Here is a 20,092-nt window from a genome sequence, read left to right on the forward strand (position 1 = left end):
CAATGACAATTTACCTTCAGTCTTTTGTGTGTGCAGATGACCTTCAAAACCAACCAACCAACCAAAACTCCCCCAAACCAAAACAAACAAAACTGAAAACTCTGCCACTTGAACTGAAACAATTTGGTTTTGTTTTCCCTTAAAGTCATCATCCAAACATCACTGGTTCTGGACTCATACAGAGTAGGTTACAGCTGTTAATGTAAATGTGCCCTAGAGGCATTTGTGAAACATCAGAAACCCATTTTGTTTTCAAGCTGTGTCTTGCTATTTGCTTCGGTTTTGGTTTGGGCCAGTTCTACTGGCTTAATGTAACTTTCATTCCCATCCACATGAATTGCTGTAGTTTAATTTGGACCTCTGACTGAAAAATACGGTTATGTGGTTTAGTCTGGTGTGTATGCAGAACTTAATTATTCCCTTGTACAAATGGCTTTTCTGCCATTTTGTATTCCGTGAATGCTAAACAAACACGTTGCCCCATGGTTTTGAAAAATGATTGACCATCTCCTCAGATAAAGACTGGGCCCCTGATAGTGTTTGCTCTCTGCCATTTCACCATCAGTTTTTCTACCATGTTTTAAGGTAGGTGTATGGGCAAAGTGCCCTACTATCAGTGTTCAAACTGAGCTACCTCATTCCAGTGCGTTACGTGGTTTTGGTTGTCTTTTTGATTATCAGAGTAGAACCCATGCGTTTTTTTTTTGTCTCCCACACCGCAATGTAATGGGAATTTCTTTCTAACCAGAGAGTAAAGGCAGGGATGCTGTGGAGTTACAGGAGAGCGGTTCTGGAGGTCCTGTGCGTATTAATGACTTGAAAGGGGTGAGTGTTATTTATTGTTTCTAGCTTTACCATGAGAGCAGAAGCTTTTTGTTTGTATCTGTAGTTCTGCCAGCAACTTCTTCCCTTCGCTCATATTCTCTGTATTTTAGCTATCGCAAATCTAAGGCAGAAAAGCTATCCAGCATTACTGAACAAGAATTATAAAGTTTTAAAGTTTTATGGAACACCTAATGTGGGAATATAAACTATGAAAAATCAAGGAATGAATTAAGGAAGCAGTTAGCTAGCTATTTGTATTCTTAGCCTTCTATTTAAGTGTCACACCTTTAGAAGACTTGCATCAAAATAATGAGAGAGGTATGTAGTGAAACTGTGCTTTTGCTATGGAAATTAAATGCTGATTATAAATAACTCAAAATACCTCTGCATTCAAAGAGAACTAATTTTTATTTTCCCTTGAGAAGGCAAGGGCTATGGAACCAAGAGCCAAACATGAAATCAGGGTGGTGGGGGGGGTTGTGATGCTAAATGCCTGTAGCATATACTTTTTTCAGTTTAACAAACTAATGCAAAATAAAGTAACCACTTACTTTGGTGCCTTTCCTGCTACATATGGAAACATCTGTGTAAAAAAAAACTTGTTTGTAGTACATTGTATATCACAATGCAATAAACATTCTGAAGCAGAAAGTTAAAAATGGCTATGTAGCTGTTAATGGGTTAGTAAAGAGTTTTGGGTGTTTGGGATTTTAGCATGGAGTTTTGTTTTATTACAAGATGTGTTTTGCCCATAAGGTAACTGAGCATAAAGAGGGCCTGGAGAAGCCTAGAAAGATCTGTCCCCTTCCCTGGAGGCTATATTAGACCTCTGAGTCATGAAGTCTTTGCATAGTAGGTGTCTGGTTACACACCTTTTATGGACCCTACTCAGCTGGGATATCAGCATCTGCATTATAGCTCCCATCTATTCTTAGGTGATATCAGAGCACAACTGAACAGGCAAGGCAGAAAGATAATCACTTTCGTTATATAAAACTCTTCCCTGTTTTAGTTCTGGCTTTTTTTTTTTTTCATTTTCTCCGTCTACCCTATCCTTCTGTTCTGCAGTGCCTTCTCATTGCTGTGTGAAAGAGATACACAATGGCTTACAGCGTGACTCTGAATGGACCTGGACCATGGGGTTTCCGACTGCAAGGGGGCAAGGACTTCAATATGCCCTTGACCATCTCCAGAGTAAGTGAGCAAAAAAGCCTTGTTGAGCTTGTTTAGGTTGGAAAATAGCAGTGAACTAGCTATGTGTACACTGACCTGGCCTAGCAAAATAGAGGATCTTTGCAGCTAGGTCTGAAAAAAGAGAATATAATGTGGGCTTAAAATTTACCACTTCAAGGCACAACCTGGCATTGAAGAACTGTCAGGAAGACAGTTCGCATTAGTATATTTTTAAGAATGATAATACTGTCTCTTTTAAGTAAGCTTCCAGTTCTGTTTTGTGTGGTGGTGTCTCTTTTTTTGCTGATAGGAGCCTCAATGATATGATATGATATGGTGGTGTCTATTTGGAGGGAAGGGAGTAGAACAACTGTGAATGGGAATATAGAGCTATATTTTTAGAAAATGATCATGTAACTGCTTGTAAATATGTGAGGTCTAGGTGCTAAAACTGGACAAAGATAGGGATACACATCCCCTCTTTTTGGGGGGAGCAATAATCAGATGAAAATGAGACATGTCAAGGAGAAGTCTCAATAGTACTTAAAATACTGTCTTAAATTATGCAGAAGCCTTCCATTTGCAGCTGACAAACAACATGTGATTTAATAATTAATTACCTGGTATATCTGTTGATTACAGTTTAGTCCATTTATTTCCTAGCTGACTCCTCTAAGATCAGTATTTTAAGCTGTTAGAGTGTTATTACCTGAACTCGCTCAGTTGTGCAAAGGTTTTTAATCATTGGATGGTTTTCAGGAAATTTGTAAATGTTTCCTTACCTACCTTTTTCTTGTCAAGCTAGACAGTTCTGTGTAACTTCTGGTTTGGAAACTCTACTTTCTACTCTCTTGTAGCTTCTCTCTCTTTTTATTTTTTTTCTTTCTTTTGTTTCTATTCTGACAATCTCAAATCTGTTCCGGAATCTTCAGATCTTTTTAGAGACATCTTGGTTCCCCACAGATCACCTGCAGAAGGCTTGTTTTGCAGGGCAATGATGAGAGGGGTTACTTACAGAAGTGTTTAAAAGGAATACCAGGATGATTTCATCAGACAAACAAATAGAATGCAAACAAAAGGTCTGCTCCACTGCAAAAAAAAAAAAAAAAAAAAAAAAAAAAAAAAAAAAAAAGCCACTACACTACCCTGAAAACTGTTTGGGTTTGTTGTTTGTTGGGGTTTTTTTTGCCTAATGAAAATAGAGTCTGTGAAGTTGTGAGTACCAAATTGATTTCGCTGCATCATGACTCAGTCATCAATGACCTTCTTAAATCTTAACTGCAGTATTTCATATTCATAATATAAAGCTTTATTTCATCTCTTTTATTCTTATGCACAATATCCTTTTCTCTGAAGACGGAGCCACATTTAACTTAATACTAGGTCCTGTGATGGTAAGAGGAACATTTCATAACCCCTTTTGAAGAAGAGGCATAGTAATTGCAAAGAAGGCTGTTCTGTTAGTGTTAAAAACAAACAAGAAAAAACAAACAAAAAGGAGCCCTGTACACAAAAATAAACTAACTTTATAAACTTATACTAATTTCAGTATGATAAATAATTTTGATATTTCTTTTTTTATCCCACCCAAGGTAAGTATGGAGAGGTGTCAACATATTTCTGTAGGCATTTTCATAACACTTTGCAGTGTGTACTGTATGGTATTGATTTTTTTTTTTTGTATAAGTCATACCCAGAGGCTGTCCGTCAAAGGCTGGTGCTGTGGCACTTGCACTATATATGACACTATCAGAAAGAAAAAAACAGTTGTTTCCCAAAGAACCCATTTTCTTAGATTATAATATCTTAAAGTATACTCACTATGCCCAAAGGCTATAGATCTTCATAGGGCTTTTGAGAGCATATGGTGAGTAGGAGTGAAACTGCAAAGACTGGATTCCCAGAGGTGTGGAGAAATTACCTCTTCACACAGCTGGCTGCATTTCCAGCAGTAGAAGCGTCGAAAGCACTGTTAAATGTTTTGAACTCTTTCCCAGTGAGGCCCAGTTTTTAGTTGCTTTGGGGTTGGATTAGATTTATAGCCTGCCTTAGGGGGAAAAATCAGGCATGCAGAAATGAACGTAGCCTCTTTAGGCTACGTAGCATGGGGGAGCTGGAGTAGGGAAGTCTGCTAGTTGTGATAGCTTTTTAATTGGAACACAGAATGTTAGCATTCTTAAAGTCCATTTTTAGTTTAACATCTCTTACATAAATATATCTCCAAACAGATAAGATATTCCCTTTAATCAGCAATTTGCCATCATAAATGAGTTGATCTGTGAATTTAGCCGTAATTGCAATATTACCATGGGGAAAAAGGAAAGATGTACTTGCATTCTCAAGATATTATTGGGGAGGGAAAATAACTGAAGAAAATCTCTTTCTTGGGAAAGGCACACAGCTCTAAATGTTGCCAGTGGATGCCATACACTTACATGTGGACTGGTTTTGATCCACAGCTCTCCTGAGATGGAATTGGACTTCCTAGGTGCAAGATGAGTCCTAAACCCCAAACACTTCAGCTTTAAGGGTCTTACAATTGCTTTTATTACCAGATGGAGTTTAATACCAGTGCAGTGGCCCTTTTTGTCTACATATGCATTGTATCCCTCTATGTAGGCAGATAGAGTCTATATGTAGACATGCTCATTATTTTCTAACGGTCCAAAAGCAGTAAGACTGACTGGGTGGGCCACAGAGGAAAATTAAAAAAAAAAAAAAAAGACTCATCCTTTCTCATGGAGGCTTTGTGCTCTTCTGTCTGCCACAAGTCATGCTATTAGAGAGTTGCCTCCTGAGAAAGGTGGTGACAACAGTCAACCACACTGGGATTGTTCATCCCATCTATAGTCTTACACATGTATGTTTCAAAGGACTTTCCTGAAAGGGAAAGCTAGTATGAAGCTGGCCCACGCTTAGACATAAAGTGGCCACACTGGACTTATGAACTAGGGCTGTGGCTTACTTGACTGTTGACCTGCACTCTGTCAGCCATTACCTTACAATTCCCACTCAGCCTGAGCTTCACCTGAGAAGCAGGGGTGAAAACATAAAGGTCTTTGAAGCCCAACAAAAGCACAATCTGAGGCTGTGGTACCACAAATGCTTCTGTTGAGGAAAATGCCTTTAAAACAGTGAGCAAGGAAGATAATTAATCAAAGCTGTTTGGCACAACAGTTCAGTTTTAAAGAACTCTTTTTAAAATGCTGTCTGAGATACTGTTATTTTCTTCCCTTCAGGTAGGTTCAGGTGATCAGCTCACTGTTAAATAGTCAACAGCCTAAGACACAGGAGTTATAGTCAGTGAACTGAGTGACAGTTGAAGATGTGTTCCCCTGAAATGGATTGTTCTGCTTATCTGTTCTTTGTCTAAAAATAAGTGCCTGACTAACTTAGAGGGAGTGGAGTGAGGAAAAGACAAGACAGAAACAAGTGGAGAACAGTTAAGGTCACTCTTGCAGCTTTCACATTCCTTTAACAATGGCATTAGAAATTAATCTAGGAATATTGAAAAGTAGTTTTCCAGTCCCCACCCTACAGACCATCCTATCCTCTAAAACAAACTCTGTCATAAGATGTCATGAGGTAGCAGAGGTAGGAAAACAGTATTGATAGACCCTCAGTAAAGCTGAGCATCTGTCAGTCCTACTGAAATGAGTGAGACTTACAGGTTGTTGGCAATGCTAAGAGCTATCACCAGTGGCATGATCATATGCATAAATCTGGTCTTTCCAAATTGATGTGGACAGCAAAGCAGGTTTTCTGCTGCTGCTTGCTTGCACTGTCTAGAAGCAAGGAGAATTCATTAGTTTTATAGACCTAATCCCCTGTAAGAAGGCTTTTATGTATAGTCAGTTACCTGAAGTGCTGAGTTGCCCTGTTACCTAAAATGTTACAATTGCACATGGATAGAAGCAATAGCAGAGCCTCTTCATATGTTGCTGAATAATTATTGGTGAATGGCAAGCTTCTCTAGAGAGATAGACTGGCTTGCAGGTGATATGATGAGCTGGAAGTTATGCAAGAATTATCATCATCTAAGATAGCAGAAATATTATCCAGAACAGTGTGATAATTCGTGACTAGTATATTCATTCTGTGATTATCCATACAGTTTAGTATTTTCTACAAATCTTGCCTGGGTTCCCAATCAAAAGTTGGATCATGAAGCTGAAGAAGATAGTGTTTAAACAAAACAAAAGTTTAGAGGACTATTTTGGCTTTATTCTATGAAGTGAGGAAAATATCTGGTGATATGATTTACATATCTAGTGATGATGTAAATGCAGTGAGGGTAAATGGCAAACACTAATAGGAAAAAAATGAGATTTAGCTTATCTGATACAAGCAGCCTGCAGCAGCTCTTTAGGGGAGGAATCTATTCTAGCATTTTGGAGTCCATATCTCTGGAGGAACATGAAGGCTTTTCTCACATTTGTTGAGTTCTTTCATTTTTATTAGCATCTTTTCCTGATTGCTTCCTGTCCCTCCTCCACTCCCTAGCATGCATATGTCAACCTCTTGCTGTGACTGTATTTCCTTTAGAAGAGCTATGTGAGAGTATTCATTTCCTGTAGGCCTGATGCATATGGGGTATCAGCGCCTTACAACGGTCAAGTGATGTGTGAATGGAGTCCATTTGCACTTTTTTTTGTTCTATTCTTGAATGCAGGGAAACATCAGATTATTCAGGTCAGGCACTATGCATCCTGCAACTTCCATTTAGATAGCCATGTGCTGCTGTACATAACTTTTAATCAAAAGAATGCAGTTTACCTGTTAGACTGAACAAATTAACAAGTTCATTTGAAATGCTAGTTCCAATCATCTGTTAAGCATCCATCTCTGGTGAATCGAACTGCTGAGTAGTTGTCCTACAGCTACAACAGCAACTTTGAGAGTGTGGGTTTGGTTTTTGCTTTAATTTACAAATGTAAAGTCCCTCACAATACTAAAACCTATAGATTAGTATTTATAATAGTTGATATTCTGTGAAACTAACAGGTAAGTTTTTTGTTCTGTGAAAGTCTTCCTTTTTAACTCCTATTCAGTAGAGATGTTTCCTTTTTGCCCCAAACTGAAATGACTGAGTCAGCTTCTGAGAGGGAAAATGAGCTATTTAATGTAATGTCTGTATTATGTCTAGATAAACTGTAGTAATTTCGTATGCATAAGTGGTTTCACATATTTCCAGTCTTCTACAATTCAACTCACTCCAGTTCCTTGTGAGAGGAAAATAAAATACTTCCAGGCCAACTTTCAAGTACACTCCAAAACTTTCCTGTTTCTTTTTGATAAAACATCTATTCTGTGGTCATCAGCATTTCTTTGGGATAGTGTGCTTAACTTGTATATCACTCCTTGAGCAACAGCCACACCATCCAAAGTTATAGCATTCCGAGTTTTATTATGTGCAGTCATTTGTTATATGTACAAATGTGTCGGTGTCATGGGAGAATACTAGTTAGTTTAGATGGTATCTTTGCTTTCAAACTAATTTGCAAGCCAATTCTGGTATGTTTACAGCTACCATTATCAGAAATGTTTGTATTTCTGTATGATTAAAATAATCACTAAACACTAAGCTCACTGGTGAAGGAGTATTTTGTACTCTGCACTGTGTCTGTGTAGCCATCACGCACAGGTCTATTTAATGCTCTGTTTCTCAATTCTATTCATGTTTTGAATTGCAGGAGAAACATTTAGCCCTATTAGAATATAGGCCACCTTAACATGAATAATGGCCTGCAATAGCTGAGGTACTGGCTTAAGTGATGTTACATCATCAAACCTGCTGCAGTTACTATCTTGACACATAATACATAACCTCTGAATTTGAAGCCCTTTCTTTATTTCACCTGTTAAATGCAGCTTTTCTCTTTGGGATGTGATTGTATCTGAATCATCAATGCTGTGTGGCATTAGCTGTCAAAAGAGCTTAGTGTATGAAATAAAATGAGGCTGAACAGCATCTATGCAATTACCAACTCAGTTATAACTACAGTTGGTATTAATTGGTGCTTACTATTCATACAAAAAAAAAACCCTCAAAAAACAAAAACAACAACCCACTCTGCAGTAACTTTACAGCTTTATTTCCTGCAAAAGGGAGGGGAGCAGAACTCTTCATTTGAACAGGAGGCACAGTGTTAACTGTGAGAAACTTGAGCCCAAGACTGGTGAGAAACTGAGACATTCACAAGTGGGGATAACCCTGGTTATTGTGTCTTTATGGAAAAGGAGGAGGTATCTTAATCTAAGGAAGGAGATCCACAACATGAGATATGTTCCCTTTTCTCTTAACATTAGAAAATGTTTCCTGGCAACTGGATAACCTAGTCTGACAAATTGCTCAGCCTTTGGCCTAGAGTTTATTTATTTGAGAATATAATTCTTGTAGTATTTCAGGAAGTTCTTAGATTTACTTAGTTATTATTAAAGTTAATAATTTTGCAGATCCTTTAGAACTAGTAAATACAACAGGAGGTAATCATTAAATTATGAATTTAAAGCTGCTGAACAGTTAGTGTGTTATAAATAAAATGCACAATAAGCTTTTTTCAGGTAGGACTTTCTGTTATTATCTGAACTCTGTAAATGGCTGTTTTCTAACACAACAGATAACCTTGTCATTAGCCCCATTCTGAATACATAATTGCAAAATATTCTCCAGCCAGTGGAACACAAAGAGGGGAAATTAGTTCTGAAAATACATTAGCATTAGCTTTCAATACCAGCAACAGCAGTTCTCCTCTGGTCAGCCTTCTTGTTTAATTAGGAGCATTAAGTGTATGTTATTTTATAACTATAAAATGTATGTATTAAAAAACCAAAATGAAACCTATAAAACTTTAATAGCACTGTGAAAGGATTAAAATGGTGTGCAAGATACAATGGTCTTCACTATAATCTAGTTCGTAGTGGGCTGGAGTTAGCAACAACACAATTTGATGTCACTGATTTGTGCGTAACTAGAAGTTTCTGCACATAGGTACCTGAGATGTCACCATTTTAATATATAATACAGTGTTAGGTGGTGTCCAATGTAATATCAGGTACTGCTTTTTTTTTTTGTGTGTGTGTCTGGGTTTTGTTGCAGGAATAGCCAGATGCTCGATGTGCGCATAAATTATTAATCCCCATTGAAAGATCATGAGAAGGGCAGAGAAAGGAGGGAAATTTTTGCTGAACATGGTAAAAATCAATTCTTGCAAGTCTTGAGGACAGAAACTAATTTAAAACATTGTCTGACAATGTCACCTATGATATGCTTTGAAATGAGTAATGCTAGTTGAAAAAGGATGGCTTATATACAGCATGTTAAAGGGCTCTTTCTTCTGTACTAACGTAATTAAAGCCTTAATAAAAAGGTTACCTGAGAGCAAAATCTCAGGATAGGCTTTTGTTACAGTTGTCTAAATTCCTAAATCCTAATTTGATGAAAGTATGCTATGATATATAATAAATGGCACTTCATAAAGAATTTAATTCTTGCTGGTACAGAGCGAGGACAAGGATGTCAACAGGTGTGCTGTTCTGTCATAATGTGTTGACCTATCATTTACATAATATATGTTTAAAAGCAGACAGGTATCACCTGTTAAAACGTACTGCATAAGTGATATATTTTGTTTAGCTGCTATCATAACATAAGGGCCTAAATGAAATAAAAGCTTGATCATTTGAAACTGTCCCTGAAGCTTAGTCCAGTCCTACTGTTGGACATCCTTTGGAAACAGTTCTAAAAACTTCCATTTTCCAACCTATGAAAAGTGTAACATTTCCCACAAACATTGAAGCTGTTTCTGTGTTCTTCTGAGAGATTTTCAGGAGCAAAAGCACCCAGCTCTTATTTATAGGGGGATGAAAGAACTACTTTTTTTTTTTTAACCCACTGACTTTGAGCGTAAGCACTCTGTGTTTCAGGAATTAGCTACCTGAAAATTAATTGTTTCCACCTTATGAATGGCTCCAGGTGACATGTTGAATGTGCATCATATGAGGCAACTCCTCTTTTTGTTAGTAGCGGCTATCAGCCATTTTTCCAAAAAGTCAATGAGATCTTGCTCTTCTTTTAGGAAGATATAATGGGTCAAATGTCTAAAGGCATGCAAATCCCCTGGTAAGGGTAGAGTTACTTTCTGCACCTCCCACGTGCATAGCTGATGTTGTGATCATCTGTTCCACAGGTGTTCAGTGCCTGGACATTGTGCATAAATAGGTTTTAACCTTTCCCCAAAATCCTTCCAAATACACTTGATTTGTAGTAATGGCAGCTGAGGATTAGGAGGAACACAGCCTTTCATATGCTTGCACCATATCCCCTCCTTTCCCTTGCTCAGAGTCTAGACTCCAGTTGCTGGGCTATTTTGGCTGCCTTACTTCCTGCCGTTGGTTAGCCATACTTGTTAATACAGACATAAACCCTTATTCTCATTAAAGGTAACAGCTTTAAGGGCATACACGTACTTTAAGCAATTTATGGCTCTTCAGTTTAAAGCCAGTGTTAGTGACAATTAGCCTTTGGCATGAAGATAAATAACTGTGAGGCATCATGGTGCTTATTATACCTGTTTAGGGTGCCATGCACACTCTTCGGAAGCCTCTGTGGGACTCTCATGCTATATTTAAAGCATCCTGTAACTTAGGAAGCTATTTTGAATTGGAACGAATACTGCATTTACCTCAAGCTTCTGGAATGGGACATGGCATCCAAAACTCCAAAAATACTACATGTAACCCCAGATTCTTGTACATAGTGCCAAATCAGAATGCTCTGGTATTAGGGTGAATTTGGGTTGCCTTATCTTGATCCTGGGGGTCACTGGAACCATCCTGCTCTATTTGAGAATGTCAGCATTCTCTCCTTACCTAGTCATAGCTGGTTCAAAAATGGCCAAGGGCAGTTGGCACTATGGCAGGTGTTTAAAAAAGAAATAGGCAGCCGAAACAAGATGTTCTTTTTCATCAGGGTTGGCCATGATTAACTACTCTAGGAAATAAATGGGTAGGGGTTTTTGTTATTTTTTTGACAGGCATTGTAAAATACAAGTACCTTTCTGACCTACTGTCAAAATTGCTTTCCTGTCCAGAAGATTATCTCAGTTGTTTTCGTAAATTGTCAAACAGATTATTCAAGATTAAGTCCTTTTGGTCAACTGAATGGGGTGGGGCAAATGAGGATCTCTATTACATGGCTTTTCTTTCTTGTTAACAGGAAGTGGTCAAAAGTCTGTTAAGTGTCATCAGTTGTTTGAACAACAAACCTATTTGAACAGCAGCCTCAGTTTAATTTTCTGCTGCTTCTTTTCAGTGTAACATTTCTAAAATTAAAATGTGTGCTGTGTTGGTATATAGTTATCAGTAGTTCAGGATGAGCACACAGAGTTGTGGGTAGCAGGCCGTTGAAAGAAAGCCCCTGACAGAAAGAGTGGACCTGGTGAAGGGTGATGGAACTGCTTGACTGTTTGATCCCCAAGAGATAGCAGAACTACCCTCTTTTGATGGAGGAACTATCTTACACTTGAAAACTGTATGCCTTAATTGTACCTACTCATAATTGTATGCCTTAGTTGACTGCAAGAACAAGTACTGCTATTGCTGTGGTCTGTAGTCATGTGGGAGACTCCTAATGCTGGCTCTTTGCATTCATCCTTGCTCCATGTGGGATGGTACTCTGGTGTCTCCTCCTTCCATATGCCTGGATGTAAGGCTGCAGGAAGGAGCTGGCTGACCAGGGCACCTTATGAAGGTTCGCAACTGCTCTGTGTGTAGCTGTGGGGTTTCTCTGATTGTATACATACCCTCTGTCAGGGAACCCATGCAGCAACTAATACCAATGTAATTTCTGCATTGAGAATAGAGTATATGCCCACTGAGAATTCCTGAAAGAGACTTTTCTCCCTTTACAACCATGTATCCTATGACCAGCAAAATGATGGTTTTGTCCTGCTTATCAGCGATTCCTTTTTCCTACATTTCTGTGCTTAAGTTTCTGCAGAGCTTTGCTTGCTCACCCTGCAAAATGCCATTTTAGACTGTAACCTCAAACCTTTTCTCTGAGGAAAATGTGCTGACCATAGATAGTAGGACACATTAATCTTATTGAAAAAAGAAGAACCAAAAAGACCTCAAGCAGATAGTATTTCAGTAAGGTATTCGTGGCAAAACACAGGAATATGTGCATCTTTTCTAAGGCCATGAGGCTAACATCATTTACTTTATTGTATTTCTAGAAAACAGTCTTTAGGTGACCTAAAGAAATAGGCAAGTGAGCAAAAGAGTTGGGAAAAAAATAATCGCCCTATGAGTAACATAATAAGCTTTTGTGGAGAATGTGCCAAGTGAAGATGTGCATGTATACATATGCCCTAAATGACAATGGAGAGACCCCCATGACTCACATCAAGAAGGTCTGGATCTTCAACTAACACAGATCGAGTATTTCTTCTTTTATACAGTATGATAATGTGTTTCAAACTTCAGGAGTCAGAGGTGAATAAAGTGGTGGGAAAGAACAAAGCAGAATAAACCTTCTGTAAGCTGTACACAATTTATGCATTCAGTTTTAATTTCAGATCAGTTGCATATAGACCCAATTTTAATTCTTTTCCTAGTATGAATGGGAAGAAGTCTGATTTACACAATCAGGGTTCTTGTTTGGAAGAATATGAAGTGGTTTTAATTTTTCCCAGTGTGTGTGATTCGTCATAGAGGTTATCCCAGCTTGTGGGAATATTCCTGGAAAAAAAAAAAAAAAAGAAAAAATTTAAAAAAAAATCACTTCCACAATATTGAAGACATATTTGTTGCAATATGATTGACAAGATGAGGAGGTGGTATATAATTTCTTTGCACATCAAGGGACTGGCAGTGAATGAAACCAAAACTAGAAGTTAGCTGCTTTATTTATCACTTGAACAGATGCAGTACAAGCAGCTGCAATAAGATCTTTTATACATTCCACCCATGATTCCCTGGTGTTCATGTGTCCTAAAGACAACCTGGAGAGGAGGCAGGACACTTGGTTGTACAGCATTATATTTTATAAGTACAGTGTGAGATGCTGATCCTTCCCATGGGGAAGGAATTCAGAGCTGGATCTGAGTTTCATGCCATTTGATTATATGGTTAAGTATCTCTTTCTTTTGCCACTCTGAGTGTTTAGTTCAATTACTTAATGTGGTCTTTAACTTTTTTTGTTTTATTAAAACTCTTTGTAGGCCAAGAAACAGCACAAAGGAGTACTTTTAATATAATATAACATGATTATTTGCCTTAGATGAATCTCCAAGCTTAGGAGGCCAAGGAAGAGCTCTTGCCATGTAATTGGTTGTGAAACCCCTTTGTTCAATGTGTAGATAAAGGGTTTAGGAAGAAACTTTGCTTGTTGGTATTTAATTTTAGAACATCCACCTGGATGCCAGAAGTCCTTACTTTTTTATTTTCCCCTGAATCATCTGCTCTTGGATGCTGTATGAGTAGTGGCTATCTAGGCCATATGTTCACACTAGTATGAGACTTTCTTGGGATATACTAATGCTGTAAAGAGAGATGCATTGAAAATACTCTCTAAAATATTATCTTTTCCCACTGCAGGCAACCAATTTTACAATAAAAAAATGTAGATCAGGAACTAGCAAGAAAATTATCCAAATTGCCAAAGTCTCTTTGAAAAAAAGAAGAACGTACACACCATCTTCTGAAGCTGTTCCTATCTTCCCACCATTGCTACCACTACATTAATGTGATACTCAGTAAAAATTAGTTTTTCAGTGTGTTGTAAGAGAAGAGCATTTTTTCTAGCTAAATTCTAACACCCTACAAGAGCTGATAGTGACCACCTTGAAAAGGCAAAGTTGACACATGTGTGGGTTAAAACTTAAACAGGGGGAGTTTAGATTGGATATAAGGAAGAAGTTCTTTACTATAAGGGTGGTGAGGCACTGGAATGGGTTGCCCAAGGAAGTTGTGAATGCTCCATCCCTGGCAGTGTTCAAGGCCAGGTTGGACAGAGCCTTGGGTGACATGGTTTAGTGTGAGATGTCCCTGCCCATGGCAGGGGGGTTGGAACTAGATGATCTTAAGGTCCTTTCCAACCCTAAGTATTCTATGATTCTATGATTCTGTTTCTTTTTTTAATATTTATTTGAATATTTCATATATTTACTGAGTAAAGCCATAATATTAAAAGCTGAAAATACCTTTTTTTTTTTTTTAAAGGAAATATGAAATCAAGTAAAAGCATTTACTTCATTTAGAAAGGTATCAAACCCTAAGAAAAACTGAAGAAGGTGGTGACTTGCAATGTCCTTCATCCTTTTTTTTTTTTTTTTAGCTTAGTTTTACATTTTTTGTTGATACACAAGAAGTGCTCTCCCTATTCCTATTTTCCTTCCTGAATGTATACTGCCTGTCACTTATGTATTTATCTTTGGATGCAAATGGCCTATAAAAAAATCTCCTACTTTGTTCTGTATGCCTGTGATGAACAGGTAACTCTTTAATATATATATATATTCTTTCTCTGTCATTTGTCAGGCTATGACTTACATTTTGCTCTGTTTATCTTGCTGTGCTGCCAAAATAAGTAAATATCTAGGCTGTTTTGATTGTATCTTTCTACTTTTTGTCCAGTTTAATTCCTTCAGTATTCAAGAACATGGATTTTTTTCCCAGAAAGTGCTTTCTTTGCAGTGCTTTGTTTCTTTTTGCTAATCTTTTTCTATGCGTTGCCTAGTTAGACAACAGTTTTGATAGCTGTGGATATTTTCTTCCTGGATGAATTTGCAAAACTTGTCCAACAGGCTCAGCATCTCCAACTGAACTTGTGGGCACTACTGTGAGAGCAAGGACAAATAGCCATTGGTTTGACTGTGCCTCTTGACACTTTCCTCTTTTCCTCTGGTGACTTGTCACAGTGACCTATTGCAAATAGGTTGCACTGTGACAATTCTCAATTTAATTAGATAAAAGAGAGAGTGCCATGGCTTTATGTTTAAGGAGAACTGTCTGTAAGCTGTACTTTAAAATTAATAGTATGAATCTTAACCTCTGTTTAGCTTTGAAATACAGCTTTCTCTTCCTGTAATGTCCGACGTTGTCTTGAAGTTTAGTGGATTTTTTCTTTTCTATTTTTCTCCAACACCTCCATCTTCTAGGGGTTTTTATGGCTAATTTTCATTGCAAAGACTAGTGAGAGAGAGAGGTCTTTATTTTTTGATTAAAAAATACATTGTCTGTTTTAAGAGATGAGAACATCTTATTAAAGTTAACTTGGTGTCCTTCTAGCTTCACTCCAACCCAGTCTTATACTTACTCTTATCATAAACATAGCTGTTTATATCCTCTAAGTTGAACCCAAGTAAGAAGTAACTACAAGGCTGGACAAACTGCATGAATACTGGAAATGTAGGCATATATTCCAAGACAGTGAGGTTGCTAACAAATTATGTACATATTAATGGATATCTAGAATGCATGTGGAAATGACTGGTAGTTTTTGCTTTCCCTGTCATTCACTGTCAAAGCATTTGACAGTATTCTGCTAGGACTGAGATAGTATATTGGGGTTTGTATTTGGATTAATGTCAAGAGAAATGCCAGGATCAAGTCTGAAAGAAGAGAGAGCATTTGAAGCCTATGTACTGGACCATAAGGAATGAGTTTGAAGTCTTGCCTGGTAGTTTTCCTGCTATAACAATACTCCTATTTTAATGAACACAAGATTAATCTATTTTAATTTAAACAAGGAAGTTGGAAGCTTGGAGAATAAATAGCCCTGCTTCCACTTCACTGCTTGCTCACAATATTTACTCTGGGGTTTAGAACAAAGATGATTTATTTGGTGTTCATAGCAAGAAGGAATGTTCCTCAGTAAAAGTAATAAAAAGCCAAACCAACACCAAAAAATCCCAAAGGTAAATTCTCAATAATGTGAGAAATTTAGCCTTGAAAGAATTTAGGTAAATTATCATTATATAATTAAAGAATATTTTGTTTACACATATGTTAAACTGAGTACATGCCCAGTTCTCTGACATGCCCAATTCCAAAAGTCAAATCTTTTATTTTTTTTTCCCAGTTTTATCAAAGTATGAACGTATTGACTGAGTGAGATGCTATTGTTGGCAAGCCTTTGATGAACACTCCTGGAATTTCATTGCAGGAGCCATGAGTTCTGTTTTATCTGAAAGCTCACTGGCTCTTGATGACAGACAAACTCTGTTTTTAGCATTGCACTGAAGGTCAGGCAAATGACTAGTTTCCAAATTGAGTAACTGAAGATACTGGAACAGATTTATTCCTGGTGTAATTCCACTAGTTCTGTGAAGCTGCGGGGGAAATATATTTGTCAAGAGAGCCTTAGGAGTTGAAGAATAATATCGCTGTTCTCAATCACTTGTGTGTAAAAGGAGATTGAAAAAACTGTCATTTAATGTACAGTTAAAATTCCTTTTGCAAGAGAAACGCTATACTCACTAAGATAAGAATAATGCTTTTAATTGGGATACTCCAGCATAACTCCATTAAGGAGAGTAGGCACCATAGAATGTGATATTTTTTTCTAGTATCTGAGAATCTAGCTCTAGTGTTTTAATCAGAGATGAGGTTGAGGTTTTCTGGCTGTGTATGTGTTTTATCATTATCTAGCAAATGTATATACTGCTTAAGGTGCTTTCCTAGTGGAATTGGGGATGATTCTATTATTTTTCGTAGATCTTTAATTTTAGCTACAGTTTTGGCATACCTCAAGTCTATAACCTGACTTATCTAGCAGACTAGTTAGATATTTGACTTCATTTTTACAAGTTATCTATGACCTTAATTCATATACAAAGCAAAAAATTGATTTTTCAGATGGATCAAGAAAAGTCAATAGTAATTTATGAACATGAAAACAATACTGTTGTACCATTGCTCAGGTATTAGGAAAGGAAGAATCAACATCTTTTTAAAATGACATTGCAAAAGCTACTAAAATCTGTGAAAAGTTTCCTGTAGGAGAAGCTTTGCACAGATCACTACCACACTGACTGTTTCCAAATCATTGTGGGAAGTGGAGGAGCATAGACATGCTTATGGATACAAGAAGTGTATGTGTGTCAGCAGGAAGGTGTAGCTAGGGCCAATGAGGGGCTTTTTATCTCCTACGTTGTTAGAGTGAATTGGTCAGTCTAGGTTGGGGACATAGAAATTCAAAGATGCAGAGAGATCTTTTGGTAAAGGCTGTCATCTTCTATGCCTCTTTGTGCCTGAAGTACTGGAGGTACCTTAATTGCCAGCATTGGTTGGTGCAAAAATTCAAGATTAGGTTTTCACGAAGAGGACATTAAGAATGTGAAAGAGATGTAGAATATGTTTACATGTTGTAAAATAGGTGCAATTATCAGTTTTACAGTTGTGTGGCAGAAATGTATCATTTAAAGTTCAAACAGCATTTTCTAATACTTTGGTTTTACTTTCACCAAAAGCTTACACTTCAGTGATCTTTTCCATTAGAAGTGGCGAAATGTTTCTTTAATGACAGATACACTGATGATCATGAAGTACAAACTACTGTTGCCATGAAGAGGCAGGATTTCTTCAGATTCAGTTAGCTTTGACTCTTATGCTGTACCCTGAAGGCTCTGCTTTTCCAAACCACTCACAGCATATGCTCTTTTCAAATCCATCCGTTCTACACTCGCTCTATACCCTACGTTCTAATGTCAAAGCAAATCTATGTTCTACTTGTGGCACCTGCTGTGGCACATACTTCAGCTACTTTAGGGTAGTACTAAGCATACCACCATACTTAAAGTCCTGTCAACATAGCTGTGATAAAGACCCTTTGGAAACTGTATAGCTTCACCCTAAAATAATCATTTATCATAACTCATAAGGGAGAATTAATTGGCATTTAGTACATGTAATAATTTGGATTAGTGCCCTTCATGAAACAGCCATGTACGTAAGTACAGGCCGCATATAGAAGTAATTTAATTTTTAACAAGGCAAATCAATTTCTGTTACAACTAAACTCCACTTTTAAAAAAATACCTAAGACAGTCAGTGTATTAGCAAGTGCCATTGCACTGAATACTCTTAAGTCAGGCTTTGGAAACATCAGTCTGTATTACTAAATACTGAAAGTGCTATCATAGCTAAATTGCAAGTTTATAACAAAAATAGATCAAACTTTGTTTACTTTACTAATATTAACATAGTTCAAATGATGGGTTGACAAAATAGTGTATTAGAATATTATTGTCCACTATATAGAAATATATATGAAAATACCTGTTCTATGGACACTTTGTAGCTTATACAAAAACGTACACATCCCTCAACCTCTTTGGGACATTGCATATTATGATTGGATTTGAGAGTGTGCACTATCTACACGTGGATGTTTCCCAGTTGATTGTTGTATCTATTGCATAAAGCTAGAATGGGAAACAAAAGATGGTATTTGTTAGGTTTTCTGGGGTAGGACGGGGGTACTTTCTTAGTATTTACTCATGTTTACCTCAGAAATTTCTGTAGTCATCCTTTCTTCCCGACGAGATAAATGTACAACTCTAAAATGCAATCTGTCCTAAGTCCATTATACTTTTATTTTTCTTAAATGGATCACCATGCGTCATAGGTTTGTCATGACAAGGATTTGCTTAAGTGAACTTCAGGTAAATGTAGGTAGATCCTTTTGATCCTATGGACCATTCTTCTCACTTGCTGCCACTAACATGGGCTTGTTGTCTGCATTCTGCCAACATAGGCATCTTCAAACTTTAATTTCTGGAATTTGGGCTTATATGTAATTCAAAAAGTTGCAATGATTGTGTGCTTTGAGTGTTTACACAAGGGCGCAAAAAAGGACTCTGGTACAAAGAGGAAGGTGTGCTACACACATTGACTTTGCAAGATGGGAAGTTATGTGTGAGTCCTGCCAGCTTTCTTTTTTTGTGAAGTGAGGCTGCTGTGGCCCTAGCCGTAGTCATCAGACATGGGTCTAAATGGTAGAGGTGAGATGGACTTACAAGTTTTTATTTTTGATAAGAGCAGCAGGGAGATTGCTCTTCATGACAGAAGGAAATGGGGACGTGAACACTAGGCTGCCCACAAACTTGGTTTTACTTCAGTATTCATAAAACCAGCAAACATTAACATAAAACTGTAGAAGAAGTAGAAGAGCTTTGAGAACCCTGTTGTAAATTAAAGATATGTTGTCCAAATGTTATTTGAGAAGAAATCATTGATATTTTGCCTGAGGTGAAAATGCAAACTTTTGTTTACCATTTCCAGGGAGCTATGCAGTCATTTGTAGTGCTACAAAGCAGTTAACAGAGAAACTGAAATATTCGCATCTGCTGTGAAGGGAATAACTTTGTGCTAAGTAATGGGGAATTTGGACCATAATGTTTTTGCTGTGCTAAAGCTATATTTCTAATGTGTTGACAGACAGCACAGAAAAATAATATCCCAAGAGACAGAAGTTCTCTGGTCTTCCAGGTAAACAGGCTGGGGTCATGGGAGGAATATGCACAATGGAATTCATTTCTTGCATCAGACTCCTTGACTCACAAACTTCTGAACAGCTTGATTCACACCTTGGGGAAGGTGCTTGTAATCCTGCTGTTTCAAAATCTGTTAATCATAGAGTGGTTCTGTTCTTTGCCATTCCTTCTTTAGGAGTTAACCACTTTCGATATTCAGACTTCCAGTTCTTCATTCTGGGGTTTTGGTTTGGTTTTTGGTTTGGTTTTTTTTTCTTTCTTTCTTTTCTGAGGGCTGATTGTAAGTTTACTTACCAATAAAAGCGTAAGACTTTCTAATTACTCACTGATACAGCATAAACAACGCATGGCCACCTTATCAGTCTTTACATAAGATGGGCATGACTTGGTGTCATATCTGAGTTGCAGCCAGCAAAATTTCAGATTGACAGCCTAGTGCTTTTTCCCTCTGGACTATCGCATTGCACATTGTTACAGGGTCATCCATGATAAAAAAGGATAAGGGACCTCCAAAGAGACGTGACTGTTACCTTATTGTCTGTGGAGCTTTTACCTCTGTGCTACCACTGCAAGTCTCTTCACAGAGACTGCAACAG

At 37.5% G+C, this 20,092-nt stretch overlaps 1 protein-coding gene across 3 annotated transcripts in view; it reads left to right on the forward strand.

Annotated features, from left to right (window-relative positions):
- Positions 1–1,531: 1,531 nt before the first annotated feature.
- LDB3 (LIM domain binding 3) overlaps positions 1,532–20,092 on the forward strand; it is a gene marked incomplete at its 3' end in the record, with an annotated part of 117,161 nt that continues 98,600 nt past the window's right edge. For all 3 annotated transcript variants that reach the window (XM_080620824.1, XM_080620825.1, XM_080620826.1), the window contains exon 1: positions 1,532–2,019. In XM_080620824.1, coding sequence (XP_080476950.1) covers positions 1,927–2,019 — 93 coding nt within the window. In that variant the 5' untranslated portion in view covers positions 1,532–1,926. The remainder of the gene's footprint in view (positions 2,020–20,092) is intronic.

This window comes from Psittacula echo, assembly GCF_963264785.1.
Source record: "Psittacula echo genome assembly, chromosome: 6".
In the NCBI taxonomy this organism is placed as follows: domain Eukaryota; kingdom Metazoa; phylum Chordata; class Aves; order Psittaciformes; family Psittacidae; genus Psittacula; species Psittacula echo.